The following is a 27,424-nucleotide window of genomic DNA, read 5'->3' on the forward strand; positions in this document are numbered from 1 at the left end:
TTACTTCTATAAAGAGGAGCTCTGTTCATTAAAAAATGCTTACAGCCAAAGCACAGTATGGGGGTTAATTTATTAAATAAAATAAAATAAAGATAGGAAAATGTGTGTGGCCAAATAAGCTACTACTGAAGTTCATGCAACATGGAAGTGACCGATCTTGATTCCCTCAAGAGGTTGCTAACTTCAGCTGTTTTGAGAGATGATTTTATACCAAAAATTTGATATTTTTCAGCGCTATACTGTCTCACTTCAAAAAAATAATTATTTAAAATCCAAATAATTCATATTTCTTTGAGTATTGACACTAAATTTATTGTGCGCTTCTAGAAGTATATGACCTGTAAAAAAAAAAATGTCTTAGCAACACCTTAACTTAATTATTATTATTATTTTTAATAATACACTTATTTTTGAGGTTTATGTCTTTTCATGTGAAATCCAAATTGGTTTCATGAGTGACAATTAAGACCAATGAGTGATTCGAATAAGAAAGTGGTTATGACTCCATAAAAGACACGAAATTGTTTTTTAGCAAATGTCTTTCTTTTTGTCTAATAAAAATATAAATGTGTATGGATATTTACAACAATAACAAAAAAAAATAATAATAATAATAAAGCATGAACATAAGACCAGACGCACTGAGTATTATGAAGATAAATATCCACTCTTCTCTCCTCAGGGAGACACTTTTTAGCGCCGATCCCGTGTTTTCGCCGTTAATGGGAAAATGGCGCGCGTGTCTAATTAGTCGAGTTATGTTTATAATAATAGGGCTCACGAGTGCGCGCCTAGCCGAGGAACGCGCGTCACCGCGGCCGAAACTGACATGACAACTCTCTCTCTCTCTCTCCTCGCGCGCGCGCGCTCGCCACTCGGCAGGAAGTTGTCGAGATTGGAAAGACGGAGTGAGACAGGACGGAGTGAGACAGGACAGACAACTAAACAAAGCCTACTGGACTAAACTCTCTTGTGGAAATAAACTTAAGGAGTAATCTCAGGGGTGAATACCGCAGTCCAGGGCTCAGTGAAGGGATTTAACACACACACACACACACACACCGACTCCGAGGCGGAGTATGGACTGAATGGTGGCCGAAACCCCGATGGAGGCGGTGAGAAGTTTGCGGTTCGTGCTGCTGCTCTGGCTCGTGGGGCTGACGGGAGCCGCGGCGCGAGAAGGTGGGTGCGTGCCTGCGTGCGTGCGTGCGGAGCGCGAGCGGGTTCAGGGAGGAAAACATACACAATGTTACTAAACATTACGAGAGCTGTTTGATGTGAGAGGCGCTGTTTCAGAGGCAAAGCGCCGCAGCGCTACATAGTTTCAGTGTGTGTGTGTGTGTGAGTGTGTGTGTGTGTGAGTGTGTGTGTGAGTCTGCAGCGGTACATCGCTCTGTCTGTTTATCGAGATTCCGATATCAATCACTTTCATTGTGACATCGGGGAATCACAGAAATGTGCAAGTTTAAGTTTGATTTTCTGATGTGTGTGTGTGTGTGTGTGTGTGTGTGTGTATGGTATGATCTCTCACAGGGGGGCACAATAAGTAGCGCTGTAATGTAAAATCTGTGGGTTCGTGTCATGTAGTGTCCACACACACACACACACACACACACACTTTTTAAAAAACAGACACTTGTGACTTATCAACAGTGTGACAGTCTGTAGTTCAACGCAGCGTAAACAAAAGGTCAAGGTAAACAAACACTGGTATGCATGAACATGGTGTGTGTGTGTGTGTGTGTGTGTGTGTGCAAATGTTCATAAACACAGTATACTGTATATAGTGCTGCAAAAGTGATGCAATCAATATCAAACACCTTGAGCAAGGTACAGTCTGTAGAGCATGGTTGTGTTAAACAGTTTAATGGCTTTAAGCCACGGATTGAGAACATTCTGCTATGTAATTCTGTTTGCAAAACGAATCTTGAAATTTGATCTCAAATTTCATAGACAGTATTATTATATATTATACTGGAATTCGCCTTATTTAGAATCATCTGTCTATCTCCATCTTTCCCTCCAAGCCACAGTACCGGATCCTATGAGTGCAGCTTCGTGAACATGGACGATGGGGATCATTTAATGTGAAAACCACCTAACTGTTAGGAAGCCAATCAAGCGGCGGAGCAGAAAAGCTTTCGCTCAACTCTTAGGAGATGGAAGGATTGAATCGCCACCATGCCAGGCTCATCAATGGCTGGGAACTCTAAAGAGAGCAACAAGAGAGATAGAGAGATAGACGAGTCTACACACTCTCCATATTACTCACATTAGCATTAGTTAGTCATAGGCGTCTGTGAGCTCATTTATGTGGAACAGGATCCATAGTGTTTTATTCCAACATGAAACGCTGCACTGTGTCGCCCCGGCTGTGTGCTGCGTTGTCCCGGCTTTTCCTCCCTGTGCTTCGTATCTGTCGCGTGATGCTGAGGCCTGACTTGTTTTGAGAATCAGCCAAGATTCAATAAAGGAGAAATGTCAGGGATCTTTTTGTTCAGACCTTGAATGGAAAGTCGAGAAATGTGTGTGGCCATGACACAAGCGCGTCAGGAAGATTAAATAATGCTGCATTTAAAACAGAGCTTTATTTTTTTCATTACATAAAACTATTTCAATCTGCTTTGTAAAGCTTTATTAAGATCGATCACACTCTTTCAGTCAACACTATAAGACAAATAAAACTCAAGTTCATCTTGGTAAAACACACACACACACACACGCACACACACGCGCATATGCATAAACACACACTCTTTCCTGGTAGTTTCAAAGGTCATGTCTGTGTCAGGGTTCTGATTACTCACGGAACAAACCTGGAATGTTTTACACAGGTGTGTGTGTGTGTGTGTTATTGATTGTAAAAGAGTAGGCTGAAGTAAGCCAAGGCCTCACAGTGCATTGCACTAGCTGGCGTGTGTGTAGCGGAGGTCGGGTAACAATGTATAAACTTTCATTAGACGCTGCGTTGGTTCAGAAGGCTTTTCGTTATGGATCAGTCACGGTGCATGGGTGCTACTGTCACAGCTTTACTGAGTTACTAGGTCTTTGGGAAAAGTTGCAGGTTGCTAAACAGTGCTGTTGTCGCATATACGTACACATAGCAGTGAAAACCCAGTTCCTCCTGCTAAACAGCTGGAGCAACCCTAACCCAGTTTTGGACTCGGTTAGTTGGAAAAGACTAAAGTGCTGAGACGTCGCTGTCTTCGGGTTAGAGATGAAACCATGTCATTGCTTTGTGATTATTTTATAAAGCTGTTATAAAGGTTCAGTTGTTTTATAAGCATGTCATCATAAATCTGAAAAAAGAATAATATCTAGATTTGTTGGTAATTTAATCATGCTTAACTTTTTGCATATTAAATAAGTTGATTATTTGTCCAATATTCAGATCTTTTAATCACGACTTTCTCAGTAGCTAAATTAAGATGACGCAAGATATCATACTGTGCTGTTTACATGAGTGCTGAAGTGAGATTATAATCTGGTTATTTGTGAGCATCAGTGAGGGCGTCAGTACCGGGTACAGGTTTTGGTACACAAAGTCAAATCAAATTAGAATTTGAACACTTATTCCACAGTTTTTAACCTACATTATGTTAAAACTCACATTAAAAACAGAACTGTATGAGACTGTACTAAAATGCTAGGACTAATTCGAACAACGCTCTTTTGTGTATTTATTTTAATTCATGCACTGTTCTCGTCGAACCAGCGTTATAAAATATATAAAGTGTTATGACCTGTGCATGCTTACGAAAGCTTCCCAAGTCACACCTGTACATCGTAATCGAATCAAGCATGAAAGTCAGACGTAACCTGAACACGACATCATCGGTGGCGTCTGTCTCCTCCGAAATCCTAAACATCTATGTGCAAACCGCCCCCTGTTGTATCGGAGAATGTAAATACGCACGTGTGCTCGAGTGTACAAATATAATAATAACATGAATGTTGGCCAGTGGGGAGGGGCAATGGGGGGGGGGGGGGTAATTATACCCGGGCACGGTACGAATCAATCACACCTAGTGAAAAGCAGCCTCAGTGCTCGCTGAATCGAACTGCTCCCCCAACAGCTCCTCTGCACACTCACACTGGCCGAACTCGCGCTAGACGTCTGATAAACACACTGTGTTTCTTCCTGATTCCTGCCTTAATTGTGATTTATGTTTTCTTCCTTCTTCAGGACAGGAGATTCTGTGGGATTTCTTAGTAAGCTGATTTTTCTTGTCTTAGTAACTACAGTCGAGAGACGAAAGTGCAGCTCTGGGAGTGGCTTCTATATCATAACTGATAGCTCGTTTCGTTCCGCAGATAATAAATAATGTAATAATGAGTGTTATAATACACTGCCTGGCCAAAAAGCAAGTCACCACCTGGATTTAACTAAGCAAACAGTTAAGAGGCTTCCATTGGATAATTGATTAGTGCAATGAGTAATAAGGTTCAGCTGCAGCAGATTAATTAACAATGATAAGGATGTTCTTCTGTTTCAGAAGGGTCAAACTACTGGCCTGCATCAAGCATCGAAAACAACTAAGGAGACTGCTGAAACGAATAGAATTTAGTTAAGAACTGCAAAACGCATTATTAAACCCTGAGGGATGGTGGTGATGCGTCATGCTCGAGGAGGAAATGTGGTCGGAAAAACATCAGAATGAGCGTGATCACATAAACACCTTAGTGAAATCAAATTGAAAAACAACAAAACAGAAAACTCAGGGCTGTGTTTAATAGTGAAAGTAAGAGCATTTCCACACACACGCACACACACACACACAGTGCAGATGAAATGATGCACTCGTCATGTCTAATGTTTACTGTACAAGCCTGTAGAGGCAGTCTTATGATCGGGTGTTGCTTCTGTTGCTCTGGTTTAGGCTCAGCAACATCATGTTCAGAAAAAAATGAGGTCAGCTGACGACCTGATGTTTTTCCATCTATGAATTTTTCTTCCCTGATGTCACGACCATACTTCAAGATGACGATTGTAAATGAGTGGCGCATGAGGCATCATTTTCACACGTGGATTAACCAGACCTTAAACCCATTGGGAATCTTTTGGGATTTGCTGGAGAAGGCTTTACACGGCGCTCCAACTCTCCCACATCAATCCAACATCTTGGAAATAAATTAATGCGACTTTGGATGGAAGTAAATGTTGTGACGTTGCATAAGCTTATCGTCACGATGTCACGTTTGTAATGAAAGCAAAGGCGGTCCAAAGAAATATTGGGCGAATAGTGTGTGTCTTTTTTTTTTTATGGCCGGGAAAATGATTAAAGGGAAGTTAAACACATTGTCTCAATGCTATTTGTGTTCTGTGCAGGAAACAGCATCGAGTGTGTGTGTTTGTGTGTGTGTGTGTGTGTGTGTGTGTGTGTGTGTGTGGGAGTGCAGACTTTTTCGTTTCGTGTGAATGTGTCATACTTTAGGAATTCATGCACTGCTGCTGTATTCATACTTCAAGTTTTATATGAGTATGTGTGTGTGTGTGTGTGTACGTGCACCCATCACCTGAACGCTCACACACCGCAGCCGGTCCAGATCCTGTTCTTCCGGTTGGTTGAGCAATACTCGTTTGTTCAAGGATTGTGTGTGAAAGAGAGAGCACACAATGTGATGCTGCTTTAAGTTTTTTCTTTGTTTAAAACCCAGTGCTTAAGCGTATGAGGTAAAATCTTGAATACATAAAAAAATATGTTGGAATAATGAATACATTCCTAATATTTGTTCTGGAAATGTGAAATGGAACCATTAATTTTCCCGATCGAGTGTTTGATGGATGTGTTGTTTAAAGCCGCTGGTGTTTGTACAGGCGCTGAAGTGGGAAATCATCTGATTGGTCGATCACAGCAATGACATCAGCTTGTATGATATCATCGAGCATTGGTGCTTTGCCAAGTGAAGGTGTGTCTCAGTTCAGCAGTGAGAGCTGATTTACATACTACATACACTATCTCACTCTCAGTCTCTCCATCAGTCTATCGTGCGTGTCAGATTTCTGTGGAGCCAAATGTCATTAATTGGTTATAAAGTTTACTTTTGCAGTGCACTGTTATTGTGTTTGTGTGTGTTTGTGTGTGTTTGTGTGTGTACGCCCTGCGATGGATTGGCACCCTGTCCAGGGTGCACCCTGCCCTGGTACCCTAAGAGTTTTTTTTATTAATAATAAATTTGTCTACTTTCTGTTTTCGCTCCATGTTTAACAGAAGGCCACGGTAGAAATTTTCTCAGTACTCTTTTTCAAAGGCTGGCCTCCCAGGAACTCCTTTAGTGGCCCAAACATGTGGAAATGTCATGGAGCGAGGTCAGGACTGTACGATGGATGTGGCAATAACTCCCAGCCGAGTTCCTGTAATGTGCAAGTGGTGCGGTGGGCGGGAAGAGGTCGTACTCTGGACACCTCGATGGTGTCCAAGCACTAGTGAAACACTGGGATAAGTGCACTAGTGTAGCAGTGGAGTTTAAGGGAGTTTTAACTTATAAATTCCTGCTTTGATTCGAATGTCGCATGTACTCTACATGCAGTGGATATAAATCCTCAACACACTGTTAAAATGCCAAGTTTAATGATGTCAAAAAGTGACCATGATAAAGCACTTTAGAACTTTTCTACCTTTAACGTGACTTGTATCCTGTACAATTCTACAGAAAAAAAGAAACAAAACACATAGTTACCTGGTTATATAAATGTACGAGCCCCTAAACTAATACTTTGTTGAAGCACCTTTTTATTTTATTTAGTACTCAGTCTTTTTGGGTAGAAGTCTATCAGCATGGTATCATGAAATCTGTCTGATTCCAAGGACATCTCCTGTGGACAGCCACCTTCAGGTCAACTTCATTCCGAAACCTTAATGTTCTGGTGAAGCCATCATTCTGTTGATTTGGATGAATGCTCTGGGTGCTGAGAGGTGATGTTACTGAGCAGTCTAAGTCTTTAGCTGCCTAAAGGGTTTGTGTTGGTGTTTATAACTGTTCCTAAATCCCACTCCATGCTTCATCATGGGAATGGGGTTCTCTGGGTGATGTGCGTGTTGTTTTTGTATCAAACATACCTTTTTGGAGTTATGGCCAGCTTTGGTCTCATCAGACCATGATAGATGTTTCCGTATGGCTTCGGAAGACTTGGTGTATGTTTTTGCATAAATGATCTGGGTTTGGATGTCTGCCTGTCATAAGAAAAGGCATTCGTCTCGCTGCCCTACTCCACAGTCTGCACAGAAATGTGATGAATACGGGAGATCATTGTCACATGTAGTTCACAACTAGTACTTGCCAGAAATTCCTGCACCTCCTTTAATGTCGCTGTGGGACTTTGGCAGTCTTCATGATTCATTTTTCCTCTGGTCTTTTCATCAAATTTGGATGCTCGTCCAGTTCTCGATAATGTCACCGTCATGTCATATTTTTTTTCAATTGAGATCTCTTTAATGTTTCCTAAGCTCCTTGCAGCACATGGCTTTTGCTTTTAAGATGCAACTGAGTTAATGTCAGGATCATCCTACTAGAAGAGCTGAACTTTATTTCGGGTTAATCAGTCATTTCGTTTCATAGTAAGTGTGTCATGACAACTGTTTAACACGAGTTTGAATGTGAATGGTTAATTCTGAACACAGCCACGCCTCCCTTTGTAAGAGGACGCGCATTTCTTATTCCCCTCAGAAAATATTATTTTTTTCCTAGCTGAATTGTACAGGTTATAGATCACATTAATGGTGGAAAATGTTCTGAAATCATTTCTCTTGGTTCCGTTTTACATCACAAAAACCTGGCAAGTAGTTGTAGGAAACAAGTGAACAATTGTTTATCACCTTTACTGGAAGTGGACATGCAAAATTTCCCATCAGTCACTGCGCCTCGCTGAGCATGGGAAAACAGGAGCTTGAAAAGTGATTTGTATATTTATTACTGTTATTATCGAGGATCAGATGATATCAGTTTTAATATGACTTCTAGGATATTTTCATAATTCTACTCTTACTCACTAATCTTCTATACCGCTTCATCCTGTATTCAGGGTCACGGGGGGCCTGGAGCACATCCCAGGAGGCTTAGGGCACGAGGCGGGGTACACCCTGGACAGGGTGCCAGTCCATCGCAGGGCACACACACACACACCCATTCACACCCTACGGGCAATTTGGGAACGCCAATTAGCCTCACCTGCGTATCTTTGGACTGTGGGAGGAAACCGGAGTACCCGGAGGAAACCCACCAAGCACGGGGAGAACATGCACACCATGCACACAGAGACGGGAATCCAGCCTGGCTGGAAATCGAACCCAGACCCTTGAGGTGCAAGACGACGATGCTAACCACTACACCAACGTGCCACTACTTTTTGAATTAAATTATGAGAAAAGCCAGTGCTATTTGTCAAAATCACTTAAATAAGTAACAGTTGTACATCTGGCCACTTTCTTTCTGTCTTTAACACATTAGATGTGCATGACTATCCACATATCTATACAAACACACTGAGAGACAGAAATCAGTACAGGAAGAGGCAGACAGAGAGAGAGAGAAAGAGACGGGCAAAGCTGGAATGAGACGCATGAAGACAGACAGAGAGAGTGTGTGAGATGGAATGACACACGCACACACACACACACACACACACACACACACACACACACACACACACACACATCACAACACATATACTCGCCTTTTTTTCAAAATAGCATTATTTGTGTCCAAACCTTTGTACCAGTAATCATGGAAACTAGAGAGATTAGTCAAAAATATCAACATTTACCTCAGATATGTTGATAAATCTATAATAAAATGCTCAGAATCGCTTAAACAACACTACAATAGCACGTAGCATTAAAAACTAGCATCACAGCGTCCCGCAGCCTGTCTCAGATGACGTACTGAGGTGTTTAGCAGGTATAATCTGTCACATTAAAGCTAAATATTTATTTTCTCTCAGGAATCAGTGAAATAAATCCCCGGGTGTGATTATTTATAAACCAGAGATGTTGTAGGTGTTTATGTGTCGCGTAGTCGGCTGTCCTGATGAGCAGCTAATCACATTTTCCTTTTTTTTTTTTGCCAAGCCAGAAACAAAAGCTTTTGTTTTATTAGCTTTGTGTGTGTGTGTGTGTGTGTGTGTGTGTGTGTGTTAAAATGCCATAGTTGGAGTTGTTTTTCGCTTAGTGTGATAAGATGTTGAATTTACCAGAGAGAGTGATATAAAGAGATAGAGACAGACATGGAGAAAGAGACAGAATCAGACAGACAGACATACGCATAGGAACTAAGAGACAGAAATCCAGACAGGAAGAGGCAGACAAAGAGAGAAAGTGACACATAGAAAGACTGGGTGGGAAAATAGAGAGAGACAGAGAAAGAGAGACAGGCAAAGCTAGAACAAGACACACAAAGACTGACAGGGAGAGTGTGTGAGACGGAATGACAGACACACATCCAGAGATGGATAAAGACAAAAAGATACAGACACAGATACAAAGGGACAAAGTGATAGACCGGTTTGGGGTAAGATGGAGAGATGGAGACAGACAGACAGAGAAGATCGGAAATACAAGAAGAGACAGACAGACAGAGGGTCAAAGATAGAATTAGAGGCACAGAAAAAAAAACAGATTGAGAGAAGAGGAAAAGGGACAGACTGAGGTAAATAAAGAGAAGAAGAGAGAGGCGATATAAAGAGACACAAACGATGGACATATTTGGGGACAGACAGATGGATAAAGACAGGAAGAGAGAGACAGATAAAGAGAGACAGAAGGACAGACAGTAAGAGATGGAAAGAGACATCAAGAGAAAAAACTGGCAGAAAGAGAGAGAGAGAGACATGGAATTAGAGGCAGGGGGACAGAAAAAGACTGACACAAAAGAGGGGAGTGTGTGAGGGGAGACAGGAAGTGGGTCAGATTCTATTCAAGGCCACCATCCAGCCCCTACACACACACACACACACACACTCTGATAGTGCAGTGAGGGAATGTCAGGATGGGGGGATGGCTGTTAGACAGTCAGCAGAGGGACTTTTCTGTGTCTCACTGTCTGTGACTGTGACATCGTCTCCTGCTGATCTTGTCCACGTTGTGGCAATAATCTAGTTAGTTGTGTGTGTGTGTGTGTGTGTGTGTGTTCAGTAGCTAACGTTTAGGTTTTCCAAATAGAAAGAAAAAAAGAGAGAGAGAAAGAAAGAAAGCTTCATCTTACAATGACTGACAAATTGATGTTCAGGAAAAAAGCAGCACTGCCAGTAGGGCAACATTTTGGAAACCGCATACGAGACGCTTCTTGTTGTTTTTCTCCGCCGACATTCCAGCTGAGAACACACTGTGATGTAAACAAGATCGATTATTTTGTCTAGACAACTTTCATGATCAGTTTGCTTTAGGGAACTTCCCATCCCAGTGGAAATCTGCCGCAGATATTTTCATGTTAGTTAGTTTCTTTAAGTTGTTGCACCTTTTAATGTAAATAGGAATTTTTGGAATTTTACGCCAAAGCTCTAAAGAAATTCCTGAGCAGAACTCTCCGCACTCGTCCAGTTCATCAGCTCCACCAACAATACGGTTCACTTCCTAGATGTATACTTATTGTTAGTTACCTATTGCAGCCCTTTTCTGCAGTGCACAAACTATTGGCACCCACTGATCTGTACAGCAGTCACATGACAGGAGTTCATGCGAGTTCTTCCTCAGAGGGAAGTGTTCTAAAGTGACCAATTGTGCGTGATGCTGTGACACACTCTACCTGGACAAACATACAGTACGAGTTCTGACCAATGTACAGATAAAACCTTTTTGTCATTTATATTGATATGTCCCTTGACTGACCTTAATCATAGCTCTCATCTTCTTAGGTTCTGCAAGATGCTTTAACCTCTCGTGCTTTGTTTCGTAAACCTGGTTTAAACTTTACATACAATATTAGTGACATCTGATCCTGAACTAATTACAATGGCCCTGTACCTTGGCGAGGGATCGAGCCTTAGTCTGAATTTCATCGTTAATTGTCTGGAAAATGAATCTGTGTTAGCATTGAACGGGGATTAACCAGCGTCTAGGAAACAGGTTTCTGTCAGGTTTGAGTCGAGGATTACGGGTCACTCTATACTCTTAGTAATGAACATTGTGTTGATCCTACAGTATGTCTGGGTACGGATATGAAGCTGGCATTGCCCTCCAGTCTGGAGAACCATTACGAGATGCTGCGACTCCTTTACACCGGCTGCCAGGTCGTCCACGGCAACCTGGAGATCACACACCTACAGGGCACCCCAGACCTTTCATTCCTCAAGGTAACATTAGAATTGAAATGGCGTTTACAGCACTTAGAGCTGTTTCTAAGAGTTTTCCTTTACATTTGTAACTGTTCTTTACACTTTGAACTTTTCTTTTGATGTCTAGTTTTCTCATACAGGTTTAGCTGTTTTTTACATTTCCAGTTTTCCTTTACACTACTAGCTGTTCTTTACATTTCCAGTTTTCCTTTACACTACTAGCTGTTCTTTACATTCCCAGTTCTCCTTTACACTACTAGCTGTTCTTTACATTCCCAGTTCTCCTTTACACTACTAGCTGTTCTTTACATTCCCAGTTCTCCTTTACACTACTAGCTGTTCTTTACATTCCCAGTTCTCCTTTACACTACTAGCTGTTCTTTACATTCCCAGTTCTCCTTTACACTACTAGCTGTTCTTTACATTCCCAGTTCTCCTTTACACTACTAGCTGTTCTTTACAATCCCAGGTTTCCTTTACACTACTAGCTGTTCTTTACAATCCCAGTTCTCCTTTACACTATTAGCTGTTCTTTACAATCCCAGGTTTCCTTTACACTACTAGCTGTTCTTTACATTCCCAGTTCTCCTTTACACTACTAGCTGTTCTTTACATTCCCAGTTCTCTTTTACACTACTAGCTGTTCACTACTTTACATTCCCAGGTTTCCTTTACACTACTAGCTGTTCTTTACATTCCCAGGTTTCCTTTACACTACTAGCTGTTCTTTAGATTCCCAATACACAACTAGCTGTTCTTTGCATGCCTAACTTTCCATTTGTAGTTTCGCTTTAAACCTGTTTTTTACACTTCTAGCTTCTCTTTACACTTTTGGCTTCCCTATACTTCTCTAGGCTGTTCTTTACCTTTTATTTTCCAGTTGTTCTTCACATGTAAAGCCTTTTTTTTACCTCATCTGTATTAGTTTATGGTTGTAGTTTTCTTTACATGTCTGTTTTTGTTTATTTTCCTAAATTTCCTTTGTATCTCTATTTTTTTTCCCTTTAAACTATTGGCACAGGCTTTTAAGTTTTAGCTTCTAAATCCCTAGGTTACACTTTCAGGTATTATTTACACGTTCATCTCTCCTTCTTTTTTTTAACATATCTATTTCCTTCAGAGTTGTAGCTCTTCTTTGCCCTTTAAACTCTCTTACAGTTTTCATTTACATGTTCCATTGTATAAACAATTAGCTGTCCTGTCCATACATGTCTAACCTTTTTTTTTTTGTTTACACTTCTAGCTTTCTTTATTCTTTTAGCCTTTTTTTTACATTTACAGCTCTTTTTTATGCTTTTTAGTAATGTCTTTTAATAATTATCTTTTCACTTCCATTTTTCTTTACACATCTGGCTTTGCTTTACATTTCCATGTTTGTTTGTATTTTTTTTTTTACGCTTTTTAGCGCATGGTATCATTTTTAACACTTTTGACAATTGAAGTCACAAGAAAAGAAAACACTGCTCTTCGAATATTACAGAATGAAAGTGACAATTTTGGCTCTGTTCTCAAGAAAGAGAAATAAGATGAATATGAAAATGGAAGGGAGCGATGGTGACATTGATCCGTATGTGGATGATGAAGATGTTACATTGATGTTATTCCCTCTGTAGGAAATAGTGGAGGTTCAAGGCTACGTGCTGATAGCTCATGTCTCCATGTCCGTGGTTCCTCTGGAGAATCTGCGCATCATCAGGGGCAGTCAGCTGTACAACTCGAGTTACGCACTCGCCGTTCTCGACAACACCAGAGTCACACAGCTTTGGCTCAAGAGTCTGACGGGTACAGTGCTGTCTGTCTGTCTGTCTGTCTGTCCGACTGTCTGATATATATATATATATATATGAATACATGGCTAACTTTGAATTCTAGTTTTCATAAGTAGCTATTCTATACGAAAAGAAAGTCTTTGTCTTAACTTGTCTTTGACTAGCATGCTAATTAGCACTGTCTTGTTCTCTCCCTTAGAGATTTTACTCGGTGATGTTTACATCTGGGGAAACCCCCAGCTTTGTTTCCCCAATCCTCAGACCATCAACTGGTCTGACATCATGGCTGACCAGGATCAGAACGGAAAACTGAAACATCTACAGCCAGCAGCACCTCACTGTGAGTATGACCTTTAACCTTAACATAACACTGAGAGGCATATATATATATATAATATTCAGTAATGTGTATATATATATATATATATATATATATATATATATTTTTTTTTTAGGTTATCCGTGTTCTGGATGTGCCTCGAAGGGCTGCTGGGGCCCCACGATGTCCGACTGCCAAACACGTGAGCAGTTCTCTCATGCTATTGCTAATGAAGCCATGAAGACTTTATTTTTGGATAAAATATGTAAATGATGTTTACTGTAAAATCAAGGCTTAAATATACAGTGCAAAAAAGAGATATTTTGCATTTTTCGTCAAACAAATTTTAATATTACACAAAGATAACTGGAGTAAATACAAAATGCAGTTTTAAAATGATAATTCCATTTATTAAGGGAAAAAAACTCGCCCCATGTGAAAAGGTAATTGCCTCCTAAACCAAAAAACTGTTTGTGTCACCCTTGGTGGCAACAACTGCAATCAAGCTTTCGCGATAACTGGGAATGAGTCTTTCACATCGCTGTAGAGGAATTTTGGCCCACTGTTCTTTGCAGAATGGTTTTAATTCAGCTACATTGCAGAGTTTTCGAGGATGAGCGGCCTGCTTAAGGTCATGTCACAGCATCTCCATTTAAGATTTAAGTCCAGACCTGGACTTGCTGGTGTGTTTCAGATCATTGTCCTGCTGTATAGGTGATTCTTCTTCAGGATTTTCTGGTAGAGTGCACAGCAAGTCGTCCAGGTCCTGAAGCTGTAAAGCAGCTCCGCACCAACATACCACCACCACCATGTGTGACCGTTGGTATGATGTTATTTTTATAAAACGTTGTGAGACACGGACCTTCCAAAAAATTTTGGGGATAATTCCTGCTCTCTGTTTCACCCAGATGAGGATGGGTTCCCTGTTGAGTCTGGTTCCTCTCAAAAATACAAAAAGGCATCGGTGTGGCAAGTGAAATTTAACTCCATCCAAAAGTAACAGTTCATTGATGATTTAGCAATTACTTTTTCACATAGGGCCAGACAGGTTTGTTTTTCCCCTTTAATAAATGAAATCATTATTTACATTTTTTTTTTAAATTTACTTTGGTTATTTTGTGCAATATTAAAATTGGTTTGATGATCTGAATTATTTAAGTGTAAAAAATGTATTCTGGAAGGGGGCAAATACTTTTTTATGGCACTGTATTTTATATAATAAAATATAATAAGATTTTTTTTTATCTTAAAAATATTTTTTTTTTCTTTTTACTACACGCACATTTCTTTGACTTTTTTCCATTTTTTTTTTACTGTTCTAGATCTTGCCTTTCTTGACACCATCAGAATTTCTAACAATTCTATAAACCTCAATTCTTTACACGTTTAGCCGTTTTATACACTTCTAGACGTTCTTTCCTCTTTTCTTTACACTTCCAGAAATGACCTTACTTCAAGGTCAACTACTTTAAGCTGTCTGTACACAAAGTTTCTAGTTTTTCTTGACTTTCAGTTGAATTGCGTGCAATCATTACACAGTAACACAGCGCTGCTTAGGTTATAAAAAAATGGTTTAATTTGAATATTTTTACAGTATTCTACTGTATACAGTACGATTAACACTTCTGTGTGCACCACATTTCTCTGATTGTGTTTTTAGTGACAAACGTGCGCTGCACTTCAGGCTGTAAGCGCTGTAAAGGTCCAGACGCGAGCGACTGTTGTCATGTGCAGTGCGCTGCAGGCTGCACCGGTCCCAAAGACTCCGACTGTCTGGTGTGTGTTTCCTTTCACACTTGTATTTAAGGATATTCGATCCTGAACCCAGAGTTAACCCGCATCCTCTTTATCTTCCCCTCAGGCGTGTCGGCACTTTAATGACAGCGGCACGTGCAAAGACAACTGCCCCCCTCCTTCCATCTACGACCCAGTGACGTATCAGTCCAAACCCAACCCCAACAAGAAGTTCAGCTTTGGCGCCACCTGTGTGAAAACGTGTCCCAGTAAAGTGTCCTCTTTTTAAAACCGTTTAACTTGTACTGCACTTCATACATATTTGTGGAGGGAGTTGGGGGGGGTTGTTCAAGTTCTTCAGATCCCTTAAATATTTGCATTAAAGTTATGAAGGTAATGGAAAGCCTGTCTTGTTCCTCTTCTCTTATTTTCATGATTTATTTATCTTTCTGTAGATAACTATCTGGCCATGGACGTAGCGTGTACGATGGTTTGCCCCAAAGATAATCAGGAGGTTATCATCGTCCAACCAGACGGCCAGGAGACGCAGAAATGTGAGAAGTGTGAAGGAGAATGTCCGAAAGGTAGGAGTGTGGAGTGTGGAGGAGCCCCTATTGGCTCCTGCAGTGCACAAGCTTCTGTCTTTCTGTTTTTCGCTCTATTTGTCTATGCTGTCTGTCTGGTAGTCTGTTTCTCTCTCTCCCTCTCTCTCTTTGCATTTCTCTGTTATGAACTAATGAAGTATTCTGTTGTATCAGTACAGTGATTCGCTCTGTGTGTGTGTTTCGGCTCAGTGTGTTACGGTCTCGGGATGGGGAGCCTCCAGGGGGCGACGGCCGTGAACACCTCCAACATCGCTTCCTTCCAGGGCTGTAAGAAAATCTACGGCAGTCTGGCCTTTCTCACGCAGTCATTTCAAGGGTAAGTGGACTCGGGGTCCAGAAACGACATTAGGGGACTCGATCACTTACTGTAGGTGAGCCGAAACATGTTCAACGGGCCAGGGACCAGGGGTAGCTCAGTGGTTAAGGCATTGGACTACAGTTCGGAAGATCCCAGGGTCAAACCCTACAACCACCAAGTTGCCACTGTTGGGCCCTTGAGCAAGGCCCTTGACCCTTAATTGCTCAGATGTGTAATGAGATAAAAAATTTAAGTCCCTCTGGATAAGAGCGTCTGCCAAATGCCCCAATGTAAATGTTCTCAGACTGAGCAGTTGACTGCAGGTCGAGCAAAGCCATCCAAGGCAAAGCAGGATCGGGTTCTCAGGACGGGCCTTATACTGAACGGCAAATCAGAACGCCACCTGCAGGGTCGGACCTGAACTGCGTGATAGAGTCATCAGCCGGAAACCTGTGACTTCTGATGGATATAAAACAACACGTAAACGAGAAGACTTCGGCGTCTGTCGAGCGCAGGCGAGCGATCTCTTCTCCTCCGAGTGGACTTTAAGAGCTTGGCATTTACACCAGGACAGATTCTCTTAGAAATACTTTAAAATCAACCGCAAGCAAGACGACACTGCCTTCTGTCTCCTGACTCGGCACCTGGAGACGCGCTGTGTTGGGAAAATAATCACTTCAGCCAACGTCGCTAACTTTCTTTTTTTCACACTATTCAATTCAATATTCAAAACTACTCTAACACTCAGTGCTTTTACTACAACAGACTGACAGAGAGTGTTTTTTTACCCTCTATAACTAATACTTACTGAAAAAGGGTGTGTGTGTGTGTTTTTTCCCACAGGGAGCCACTCAGTAATTTAACAGGCCTGCAGTCGAATGATCTCGAGGTGTTTAGGACTTTAGAGGAGATCACAGGTAGCTCGAATCGCTTATACACAGTGTTACACAGTGTGTGTGTGTGTGTGTGAGAGAGAGAGAGAGACTTCATGTTTTCTAGTGTGCAAGTGGAGGAACGTGCAGGTATGTGAGAGTGTGTGCGTGAGAGTGCGTGCGTGAGAGTGCGTGCGTGAGAGTGTGTGTGTAAAGGCCAGCACTAATAGGAGTCTCTCCCCTGCAGGTTACCTGTACATCGACGCCTGGCCAGAGGACCTGAGAGACCTGAGTGTGTTCGAGAACCTGAAGGTCATCAGAGGGCGAATGCTGTATAAGTAAGACCTGCTCCACGTCGCCCCCTGTGTTTCACCTGAATCACTGCTTATGTACAGGAGAGAGAAGTCTGTGTGGATCTGTGTGATAGATGGTTTTGAGAGGACAGTTATCTGGCTACTGTCCAGGTGCTGTGTAGTAAGAGTTACAGTAAGAGTTATGTCCATAGGTGTGTGTGTGTGTTCATGCTTGCATGCGCATGCTTGTGTGTGTGTGTGCTTGTTTTATTGATGATTAAAGCTAATGATTGAGCCATGGTTTTCTCTTTAAGACGAAGGTTATGTTTTGTCTAGCAGAGCGAGATTGCGGTTGTTTCTCAATAAAGAGTGAATTCTACGCAGGATGTTCAGACAGATAGGAGGATTTTAAACACAGATAAACCGTCTTCAAATAAGAAATCTGAATCTGCGTCTGAGTCTCGTGTGTGTGTGTGTGTGTGTGTGTGTGTGTGTGTGTCGAGTTGGTCTGTTAGTCAGGGGGTTATATACTCGGCTGAGGAACAAGTTATAAATTCAACGTCCATTTTAATTCATTCTGTACTTGCACATTATTATGTGATTAATATTATTATTATTATTATTATTATTATTATCATTATTATTATTATTATCATTATTGGTATTATTATTGTCATTATAATAATAATTATTATTATTTTTTTAATTATTCATTGGATTATTATTTTTTGGGTTGCAGAAATAGAAATTCCTGATGAACCCATGAGATTCTCCCAAACCCACATAGATTAAAAACAGTTATAATGTTGGATCAAGGGCTTTGCCAAAAGAGCCATTTTGTTAAATGAAACCAAATTTGTTAGAGATTTTCATTACAGCAGCATATTTATTCATGAATCATCTTTTCATCATTGTCTAAATCAAGCAAAGGAAATTATTGGAATGGGAATTATGAACTTTCCATTATTTAAACATATATAAATAATATATAGCGCTGAAGCGTCAACTTCCTAGTTGTGGTTGAAAACAAATCATCAAAGATCACTTTAACGCTTGGTGAAGCTGCATTGTCAAAATGGCCTGGAGAAACCAGAGCTGTGTTTAATAGTAAAATTATACACACACACACACACACACACACGCACACACATGCAGTGTGACAAGAACTCACAGGATTGAGATTAAACAGCTGTGCCCATAAGAAAACCACTTGTAAGTGAGACTCATCAGAAAAAAAAGTTTGCTAGCGAGTCATGTGATCTGATGAGTCCAGACTGAGGCTATTTCAGAGTAAGAAGGGACGCTTGGGTGGCCAAGAAATGCAAAACAAAATAACAAAACCGAAAACAAGTTTAACAAACCCAGAAACAAAATAACAAAACCAAAAGTAAATTACAAATCAGAAAACAAAATATCAAATCAAGAAAACACAACAGAAATTCAGACAACCCCGTGGTAAGTATAGTTTGCGAATTAAATTCTTAGAATTTTCTTTTGCAAACCACACTTAAAGTTTCCGGTTTGTTGGATCTGATCGCTGATTGGACGAGACATCTGTCACTCAAGATATACAGGAAGTACTGCAGGCTGCTACTGTTGACTACAGTACTTGTTTGTCTTGATTGACAGACTATACCTTAACCTTTTCTGCTTTGTCTGAATTGTCATTGTGTTTTCTAATCTGGTATTTTGTTATTTAGTTTTCTGAATGTGCCACCGTACGAGCCTCTGGAGACAGTGTTATGATCTGGGGTTGATCAGGTGCTCAGGTCTAGACTCAGTAACGTTATGGGGCAATAAAATGAAGGCGACTGACCACCTGAATGTACTGAATCACCAGGTTATTACATCTGTTGAGGGTTACTTCCCTGATGGCACAGACGTATTCCAGGACTCGGAATTTGGTTTATGAGGAATAATTTTCACCCCGTAATTAAAGCTAAAGGTGCTAGAATAAAATATTAGAGTGTGCACTTATTTTTTTATGTTATTTTATTTTATTTAAAACTTTTTTTTTTATATTGTTGCACAAGGAACTTTTCACAAAATGTTAACGTAATGATTTAAGAGACAATGCGAGTTCATCACATTAATTGCGTGGATCTTTCTTTCTTCCTTGTCTCTCTGCTCGTAGGGGTATGTTTTCCCTGGGAGTGCAGTCTCTCCACATCGAGTCTCTCGGACTGCGTTCTTTGCGCCGCATCGGTGGCGGCCTCATGCTCGTCCATAACAACTCCGATCTGTGTTACACATCGTCTCTGTCCTGGGCCTCTCTGCTCTACCCGAGCCAGGAGCTCAACCTCGTCAGCAACAACAACCGAGACCCCAAAACCTGTGGTAACACACTCTCACACACTCCCACATGCTCTGATACACTCTCAACTTGGCTTTTTTTGTTGTTTTAAACCTTTTACCTAAAACAAATATACTTCTGAAATAAAAAACGAAAAAAGAAAGAAAATAATGACGCATGGTTTGGGCGAATTAGTCATTGTTGTCAAAAAAATGTAACACTTTTTGTGTGTGTGTGTGTGTGTGTGTGTGTGTGATCTTCAGTGGCTGAGGGTCATGTGTGTGACTCACTGTGTGCGAACCGAAGCTGCTGGGGTCCCGGGCCGAGTCAGTGTGCGTCATGTAAGTCGTTTCAGCGTGGTATGGAGTGTGTGGAGCAGTGCAACATCCATCAGGGGTGAGTCTTCATCTGTTATTTCTCATTAATTTATAATAAATTATCAGTTGTTTATATGTGTGTGTGTGTGTGTATAGTGCCATCAGAGAGTTCATCGACGGATCCTCGTGCGTTCCCTGTCACCCTGAGTGCCGACTAATCAACGGCTCGGCCTCCTGCACCGGCGCTGTAAGACCAAAAATATGTTTGTTTTATCCGCTGTCCCTCGTCCTCCACACAAGAACACGAACCCTAATGTTATTGGTATTTATCCAGCTGAGCTGTTTTGTTTTTGTTTGTTTGCAGGGAGCGAACAAGTGTGTAGAGTGCGTGCACTTTCAGGATGGCGACACGTGCGTGGAGCGCTGCCCGAGCGGCGTGAAGGAGGAACAACACACCATGTGGAAATACGGCAACGAGAGCGGACACTGCGTGCCCTGCGCCACCAACTGCACCGTCTCGTAAGGGCCCTCCCGAAACACACCTTTCACTCAAAGCTCCAGGGGGCGGGATTTAGTTCAGAAGTTATTCCCGAAATGTGCATCATTCGGCTGTTATTATTACTTCGGCTACAGTATATGTAAAAATAAAATAACTACAGAGAAAAGTAGATGTAAATAAAGAATAAATAGCACAATGAAGGTGTAATAAAGAACAGGTCACATCCCTTCTACATGAGGTTCTGAGACACAGTCTAAAGAAATAAAATGCTAAATAACAGAGTGTGGCGTAACGAGGGCTGAAAGTCTAGATGGCTGAACATGGCCCACTGTGATAAGACTTTATATAATCACGATACTTACAGAATCACAATACAAATCAAATCGGCACCCAGGTATCGTGATTAATATCGTATCGGGTTCTCCCTGATGATTCCGTCCCTATTAATGACGGTTCTTTGTTATGTTTCTTCGTAGCTGCACCATGGATGAACGAGGATGTCCAGTTCACCAGAAAACTGGGTGAGTACAGTTATGTAATGTTCAAATGTCTGATTGGTTTACAGAGTAATAGAAAAATCCTAGAGTATACAAGTATGATAATGGTAAAGGATATCTAAAGTTGTTCCGTGATGTTAACAGATATTATGCATCACAATAAAAAAGAAATACAGCGCTACCTCGAGTTCTTAAGGAGAAATTTCGTATGGTGAAACACATATTTCATGTAAATGGAAAGTAAAATCTGAAATAAACAGACATTAAACCTCACTTAACCTTAATTTATGATTCCTCTCGGCACCTGCTGCTTTGTAAACAAACTAAAAGCTGCTCCCTTTTCTTCTTGATACAAAAAAATCAAAATTTGAAAACAACATTACAAATCAAAAACAAAATAACAAATTCAAAAACTAAATAACAAATCTGAAACCAATAACAGCAAAAAAAACAACAACTCACCTCGCTTTCCACTGACTCAAACAAGTTTTGATCGGCTACCAGATTTACGCACAACCGTAAATACGCTTGACCGACCCGGTTGCTCATATGCCAAAATGCTTTGTATATGCAGAGTCAAATTTCTTGTAAAATTTCAGGCCTTAGGGCGGAAATTCGCAATGCGGGGGATTTCAAATACCACTGGTACCATCAATATACCCCTGGGGCAGCCATGCCCCATCTAGGTACAAAATCAATAAAAAAATAAGGCAAAAGGAACTTGTAACCCCATGGAGCTGTTCAGTGGCAAATGGACTTGCTTTTAGTTTCTAAAGATGTTGCGTATCTCATTTGCCCGGCTCCATCAGTTCTAACTATCTGATTAGTTTGTATACCCGCCACTCCAAGTCAGTTAGTTAAAACTGATGAAGCGTCTTTAGAGACTTAAAGGAAGTCCAGTTGCCATCGAGCAATTTAGTTTGCAATTTAGTTTCCTGATTTTACGGATGTTAGAGTAGCTATCAGGTGATGTTCCCCAGGTGATTTCCCTCACCAGCCTCTCTTGAAGTTGATGTTTAAAGATTTTTAACGACCTGTTAAATGACTGTGGTTGTCGTTATGGACAGGCCCGGGACGACGATCGCAGCGATCGGTGGAGTCATCCTCTTCATCATCCTGCTGGGTCTGCTCATCTTCTATCTGTGCCGGCAAAAGAAGCTGAAGAAGAAGGAGACGATAAGGAGACTCCGGCAGGAGCATGAGGTCTGAGACGCAGGGAACGTTAAGAGTTTAAAAGAGACAGAATCGCAGGGAAATAGTGAAGTTAAACTTGGATGTGTGTGTACATACATTAGAAAAGTTTTTGCTTATTCTAAGTTAAGAATTAGCTGGCTAGCATGCTGTTGTTAATAAATTTAGTGAAATCTTAACATTTGCCTCAGACATGTTGTGTTTCTCCAAATCACACTGCAAGTCACTGAGGTTTAGATCAAGAAGCAGGACTTCAGAGGAATATAAATGTTTGAGCAGTTAACAAGAACAGGAAGTAAGGACCATATAAGGAATAACAGGAAGTCAGGCAGGTTGGAGAGGTTTGTGGAATGTAGGAGGTTTGTACGAAAGCCGTGAGCCGTCATGGCAAATTCACGGCTCCGCCTTCCTGCTAGATTCATTAAAATAATCGTTTCGGCTACGTATCACGATTCTTTCGGGTGGTAATTCACTTATCATAACACCGACTCCAAAATAATTTTTTTTATTAATTTTTTTCAAGTTATACATGTTTACATTTGATGTTGCTGTATCTCTATAAGCCGACCTGGTGTGTTGTGAAATGTTCACACTTGGACAGGCAGCACAGCATCCTGTGGGAAGTATTTGCATTTTACATTTCTTTCGAATTTGATCTAAAGTTTTTATCTAAAAGAAAAAAATAGCATTCATAATATTCAAACAATCGCCATATATTATAAGATTGTTCTAATTATGGAATCACGATACACATCGAATCGGGTCAGTGTAGCGTGATGATATCGCATCGGTGGTGTCTGGTGATCTCCATCCCTAATAACAATAAATTATCAGGTTTAAGATCAAGCCTTGCACTATGGGGTATTGCACTTTAATAATATCACTATTGTGTTTTGTATTGTCGGCTGTAGCTGGTCGAGCCGCTGACGCCGAGCGGAGTACAACCAAATCAAGCTCAGATGCGCATCCTGAAGGAAACGGAGCTGAAGAAGTTGCGAGTTCTCGGATCCGGGGCGTTCGGCACTGTCTACAAGGTAAATCAAAATGCTAAGAATGGAGTCTAACAGGTTGCTATTAGCAGTAGGCGGTTTTAACAACTGATAAACTGCGCATCTGTATCTGCACAATCCTTAGTAGAGTAATTCCTTTTTGGGGTAAAAGTTTACACATATCCGAATTAAACCTTGTTCTTTGCTGAAGTTGAATTTTTAAGTGCATTTAGTAAAAACACAAGCTTTTTTTTATGTCTGTCAATATCGTGCACAAGCTTTTAAAGCAGTGATGTATCTTCTGCTGTCTGCACCCACAGGGTATCTGGACTCCTGATGAAGAGACCATGAAGATCCCAGTGGCCATTAAAGTGTTGCGTGAGAACACTTCACCTAAAGCCAACAAGGAAATTCTGGACGTGAGTTCACTTGCAGAACAACAAACTGCAACTCCAAACAAAAACCTACGTAGCTTTTGCTGTATTTATACCTGACTGTTACCATGGTTACATCTTTGAGGGCATCCTGTTACCCTTTTCTTGCCGCCTTAAATCAAAAGTTTTAGCTTGTTGTGTGCCTTTTAGGTTATTCACGTTTCTTGTTTTTGGGTCTAGTGTACACAGTGTATACTTTCCAAAATGAGCACATAGAATCGTACAGTATAATCTGATGTAAACATGGTCTCACTAAAACCTAAACAAATGCTGACTCTGGTTGCAGTTGAATGGTACGAAAAGTTAATATCAACTGTTTGTGTGTGTTGGTGTGTAGGAGGCGTACGTGATGGCAGGTGTGGTCAGTCCATACGTGTGCCGCTTGTTGGGGATCTGTTTGACCTCCACGGTGCAGCTGGTCACTCAGCTCATGCCGTACGGCTGCCTGCTTGATTACGTGCGGGAGAACAAGGACTGCATTGGATCCCAGTACCTCCTCAACTGGTGTGTGCAGATCGCCAAGGTGGGTTCCCTCTACGACCATATGTAAAGTTCACACACTCAAAAGCTGCTTGTTATGGAAGGTGAATTAACATCTCCAGATTGAGCTCCTCAGCTGTGTGGTGTAATGTAGAGTTATATACAGTGTACGTAACTAATGCTGGCGTCATAAGTGAACAGTACTGAATAGTTTGACGAGTGAGTGTGTTTGTGCATGTGTGTGTGTAAACATCTACAGGGAATGAGCTACCTGGAAGACGCCCGGCTGGTCCACAGAGATCTGGCAGCCCGGAACGTTCTGGTGAGGAATCCCAATCATGTGAAGATCACAGACTTTGGCCTGGCTCGCCTCCTGGACATAGACGAGACTGAGTACCATGCAGATGGTGGAAAGGTGTGTGTGTGTGTGTGTGTGTGTGTGTGTGTAGTTTTGATGATTTTGTTAAACAGATTTGTGGTCATTTTGCTAACCGTGTCCTCGTGTACTGCAGGTGCCCATCAAGTGGATGGCTTTGGAGTCGATTCTACACAGGAAGTTTACTCACCAGAGCGACGTGTGGAGTTACGGTCCGTATCGGTTCAGTATCAAATCTAAGTCATTTCTTTTCATGCTTGCATCCCTACTAAAACTTCTCCTTCCTGCGTTTGTATATTCAGGAGTCACCGTGTGGGAATTGATGACCTTTGGCATGAAGCCGTACGATCTCATCCCAGCACGGGATATTCCGGAGCTGCTGGAGGGAGGAGACCGCCTTCCTCAGCCTTTCATTTGCACCATGGACGTCTACATGATCATGGTCAAATGTGAGTCTGAAGTGTAAAGAAATAAAAGCTCACAGGGTATACTTTTAGCCCAGTTGTGGTTCGGGATGTTTTAAACAGTCAGTTATCTCTGATCCGATCGGCAGGCTGGATGATTGATCCTGAGTGTCGACCCAGATTCAAGGAGCTAGTGAACAACTTTAGCACCATGGCGCAAGATTCTCCGCGCTACGTTGTCATTCCGGTTCGTACTTTACTTTCACCATACTGGATTATTACACAGATTGGAAGCATAGTATTTTTTTTGTTTTTTTTTGCAGAATGATGAGCAAATGAATCTGTCGAGTCTGGTGGACAGTAAGTTTTACCGCACATTGCTGGAAGAAGAAGGAGGGAACGTGAAGGACCTCTTGGATGCAGAGGAGTATTTGGTGCCACAACCCGAAAGCTTCGATAACCAGCCTAATGGACTGGCCAGACGCCAATCACACAGGGTCAGATCTGTTTCTGTTTAAATCTGTCAGTGGGCTGTCAATCAAGTGTGTAGTTGGACAGTTCTCAGCTCAGTGTTTATGATATTACTTTCATTATTATTATTTCCTATTTGATCTTACATGCATTAAATGGCTTTCTGTGACCTTCTCAACCAATCAGAGCACAGATCAGGTACTGGATACGGACGGCATGCCGAGCGGACGGAGCATGCACTCATCTGTCAGCACGTTAGGGCGGAGTCTGTACCCGACCCTTCCTGTCGGAGCCACGGCCAACGGAAACTGGGGAGCCTCTCAGTACCGGCAGCTGGTCCGAAGCCAGTCTCACTGCTCCGCTGGCGGCCAGTCAGACTCTGTGTTTCTGGATGGGAGCAGGGATGAGCCTCCCTCCAGTCCTGGGCGATACATTAAAGACCCTACCTTCCCTGCGTGCATGGATGGAGACGTTGAAGTGGACGGGTTCATAAGTTACCCTTCACACTCATTGCCACGCAAGACACACAAACAACCAGGTGATTCTTGATACACATCTTACCTGCGTACTGCACTACTGGTGCAACACCAGCACTTCATGTTCCAGGTTTACATCTTTGATTTTTTTTTTTTTTATCCTTCCCTCTTCTCTTTCCAGAGTACGTGAATCAGGACGTCCAATCGGACCGGGCGAATACGCTGCCGCGTAAATCCACTGAGAGGCGTTTACACAACGGTCTCAGCTCTGGACGCAGCGTGGAGAACCCTGAGTACCTAGTGCCCACGTCTCCCGCTTTTGACAATCCATATTACTTGGATCTTGTGGCTAAAATGCCGGACGGGTCTTTAGAAGACGGAGCCATGCCACCTCCCAGGCACGTGAACGGCTATGTCAGGCCCACAGCCGAAAACCCGGAGTACCTGGGATTGGCAGAAACCTGGAGTGGTCCGAGAGATCTCACCTGAGGAGCGGTGGGGCGGAAGGGGGCGGAAGGGGGCGGAAGGGGGCGGGGCACAATGAGGGGCTGAGTGAGACTTTGAGTGAGTGAGTCACTGTGTGTGTGTGTGTATGTTCTAGGGCTGTCAGATTGCTTCCTAACCTGCAGCTTGATTTGAATTATTTATCATCTTAAGCATTTGAATGTATTTGAATACTGAGGTTTTCACAATGTTGTTAAGCGACAGGCCGAGCAAATTTGTCACAGTTTATAATTAGATGGCAAAAGGAGATGTAGAGATTTATGAGTTACAGACAGCGTCGTGGACACTACGTAGTGCCCTATATGCCCAATTTGAGATTCAGCCAGAAAAAAACTAAATGTGATGGTTCAAAAAGGATTGGGATTCAATCAAAACAGCTTCAGTAACCCTTTGATCTGGTGTCGGTAATTTCCAGTATCTTTTTGGCAAGTGAAATTAGTTCTGACAGCCCTAATGCATCTTGAACATTAAATGACTTAAAGGAACGGATGGATGGATGGGTGTGTGTGTGTGTGTGTGTGTGTGTGTGTGTGGACACTTTTTTGGTGACCTACAGGAAACTCTCAGATTTCCTTTCAAAATCCAATGTAGCATCTGGTATGTGGACAACCTGGACAGTTTTTGTGGCATTTTACCCATCGCTTAAACAACACTGAAAGACAATTCAGTCGGTGGACTTGTTAAACTCCGAATCAGTGCGCGATGGGTGAACCGAACCCGGTACGAGCCAACAGAGACGGATGTAATTATCGGAAAACCATATACGGTATGAGCCAATGCTAATGAAGCAAATGAGAATGTACAAGCCAAATGACACTGGATCTGGAAATCTACGACTGTTTGGGAGTTCATGTTGATTTTTATTATTTTTTTATTTTTTCTCACATCAGTTCCCTCTCTGTTCCTGCCACACTTCTTTGTTTTTTGTCGGTCTTCCGTATAATAATATGGCAGCTCAAATCCGGTGTCATTAGCTCTGCCGTTTCCGGGCGGATCTTTGACGTCTGGATCGAGCAGCTTCTTTATAGCTGCGTGTTAACGCGAGACTCTGAGAGCGACGGAGGAGGACGAGAGGTGACACGTCGTCAGTGTAGAACGATCTCCTTACTGCAGTTGAATACCAGTTCTGAAGCTGAGGATGTCACGTGGTTCCCAATAAGACCATTAGTGCATAGGTATTTTATATATATGGTTTATTTTCAGTCACGCTGAATTTCTTAATTCATCACGTGACAATTTTAACTTTAGGTGTTAAACTTTGGGAGAAATTAAAGTATAAAATGTAATATTTTATTTTCGTCTGTTTAACAAAAGGACAGAACATTTCTCTGATA

At 41.7% G+C, this 27,424-nt stretch overlaps 1 protein-coding gene across 1 annotated transcript; it reads left to right on the plus strand.

Moving 5' to 3' along the window:
- Nucleotides 1-895: 895 nt before the first annotated feature.
- erbb2 (erb-b2 receptor tyrosine kinase 2) lies at nt 896-26,088 on the plus strand. Its single transcript, XM_053511667.1, has 27 exons — nt 896-1,182; nt 11,136-11,287; nt 12,883-13,051; nt 13,238-13,378; nt 13,494-13,559; nt 15,018-15,133; nt 15,219-15,360; nt 15,547-15,675; nt 15,886-16,012; nt 16,838-16,911; nt 17,114-17,204; nt 19,294-19,496; nt 19,716-19,848; nt 19,926-20,016; nt 20,134-20,288; nt 20,745-20,789; nt 21,833-21,968; nt 22,868-22,990; nt 23,266-23,364; nt 23,717-23,902; nt 24,119-24,274; nt 24,372-24,447; nt 24,538-24,684; nt 24,789-24,886; nt 24,963-25,136; nt 25,297-25,648; nt 25,768-26,088. Exons 1-27 carry the CDS (start codon nt 1,089-1,091, stop codon nt 26,073-26,075), a joined length of 3,783 nt encoding a protein of 1,260 aa, XP_053367642.1. The 5' UTR covers nt 896-1,088; the 3' UTR covers nt 26,076-26,088.
- Nucleotides 26,089-27,424: the final 1,336 nt, after the last annotated feature.

This window comes from Clarias gariepinus, chromosome 14, assembly GCF_024256425.1.
Source record: "Clarias gariepinus isolate MV-2021 ecotype Netherlands chromosome 14, CGAR_prim_01v2, whole genome shotgun sequence".
NCBI lineage: Eukaryota > Metazoa > Chordata > Actinopteri > Siluriformes > Clariidae > Clarias > Clarias gariepinus.

Coding starts and splice junctions, on each gene's coding strand:
- erbb2 (XM_053511667.1), top strand. CDS start 1,089: ATGGTGGCCGAAACCCCGATGGAGGCGGTGAGAAGTTTGCGGTTCGTG. Junction 13,379..13,493: donor ACAGCCAGCAGCACCTCACT/GTGAGTATGACC, acceptor TTTTTTTTTTAG/GTTATCCGTGTTCTGGATGT. Junction 19,849..19,925: donor CAGTGCAACATCCATCAGGG/GTGAGTCTTCAT, acceptor GTGTGTGTATAG/TGCCATCAGAGAGTTCATCG.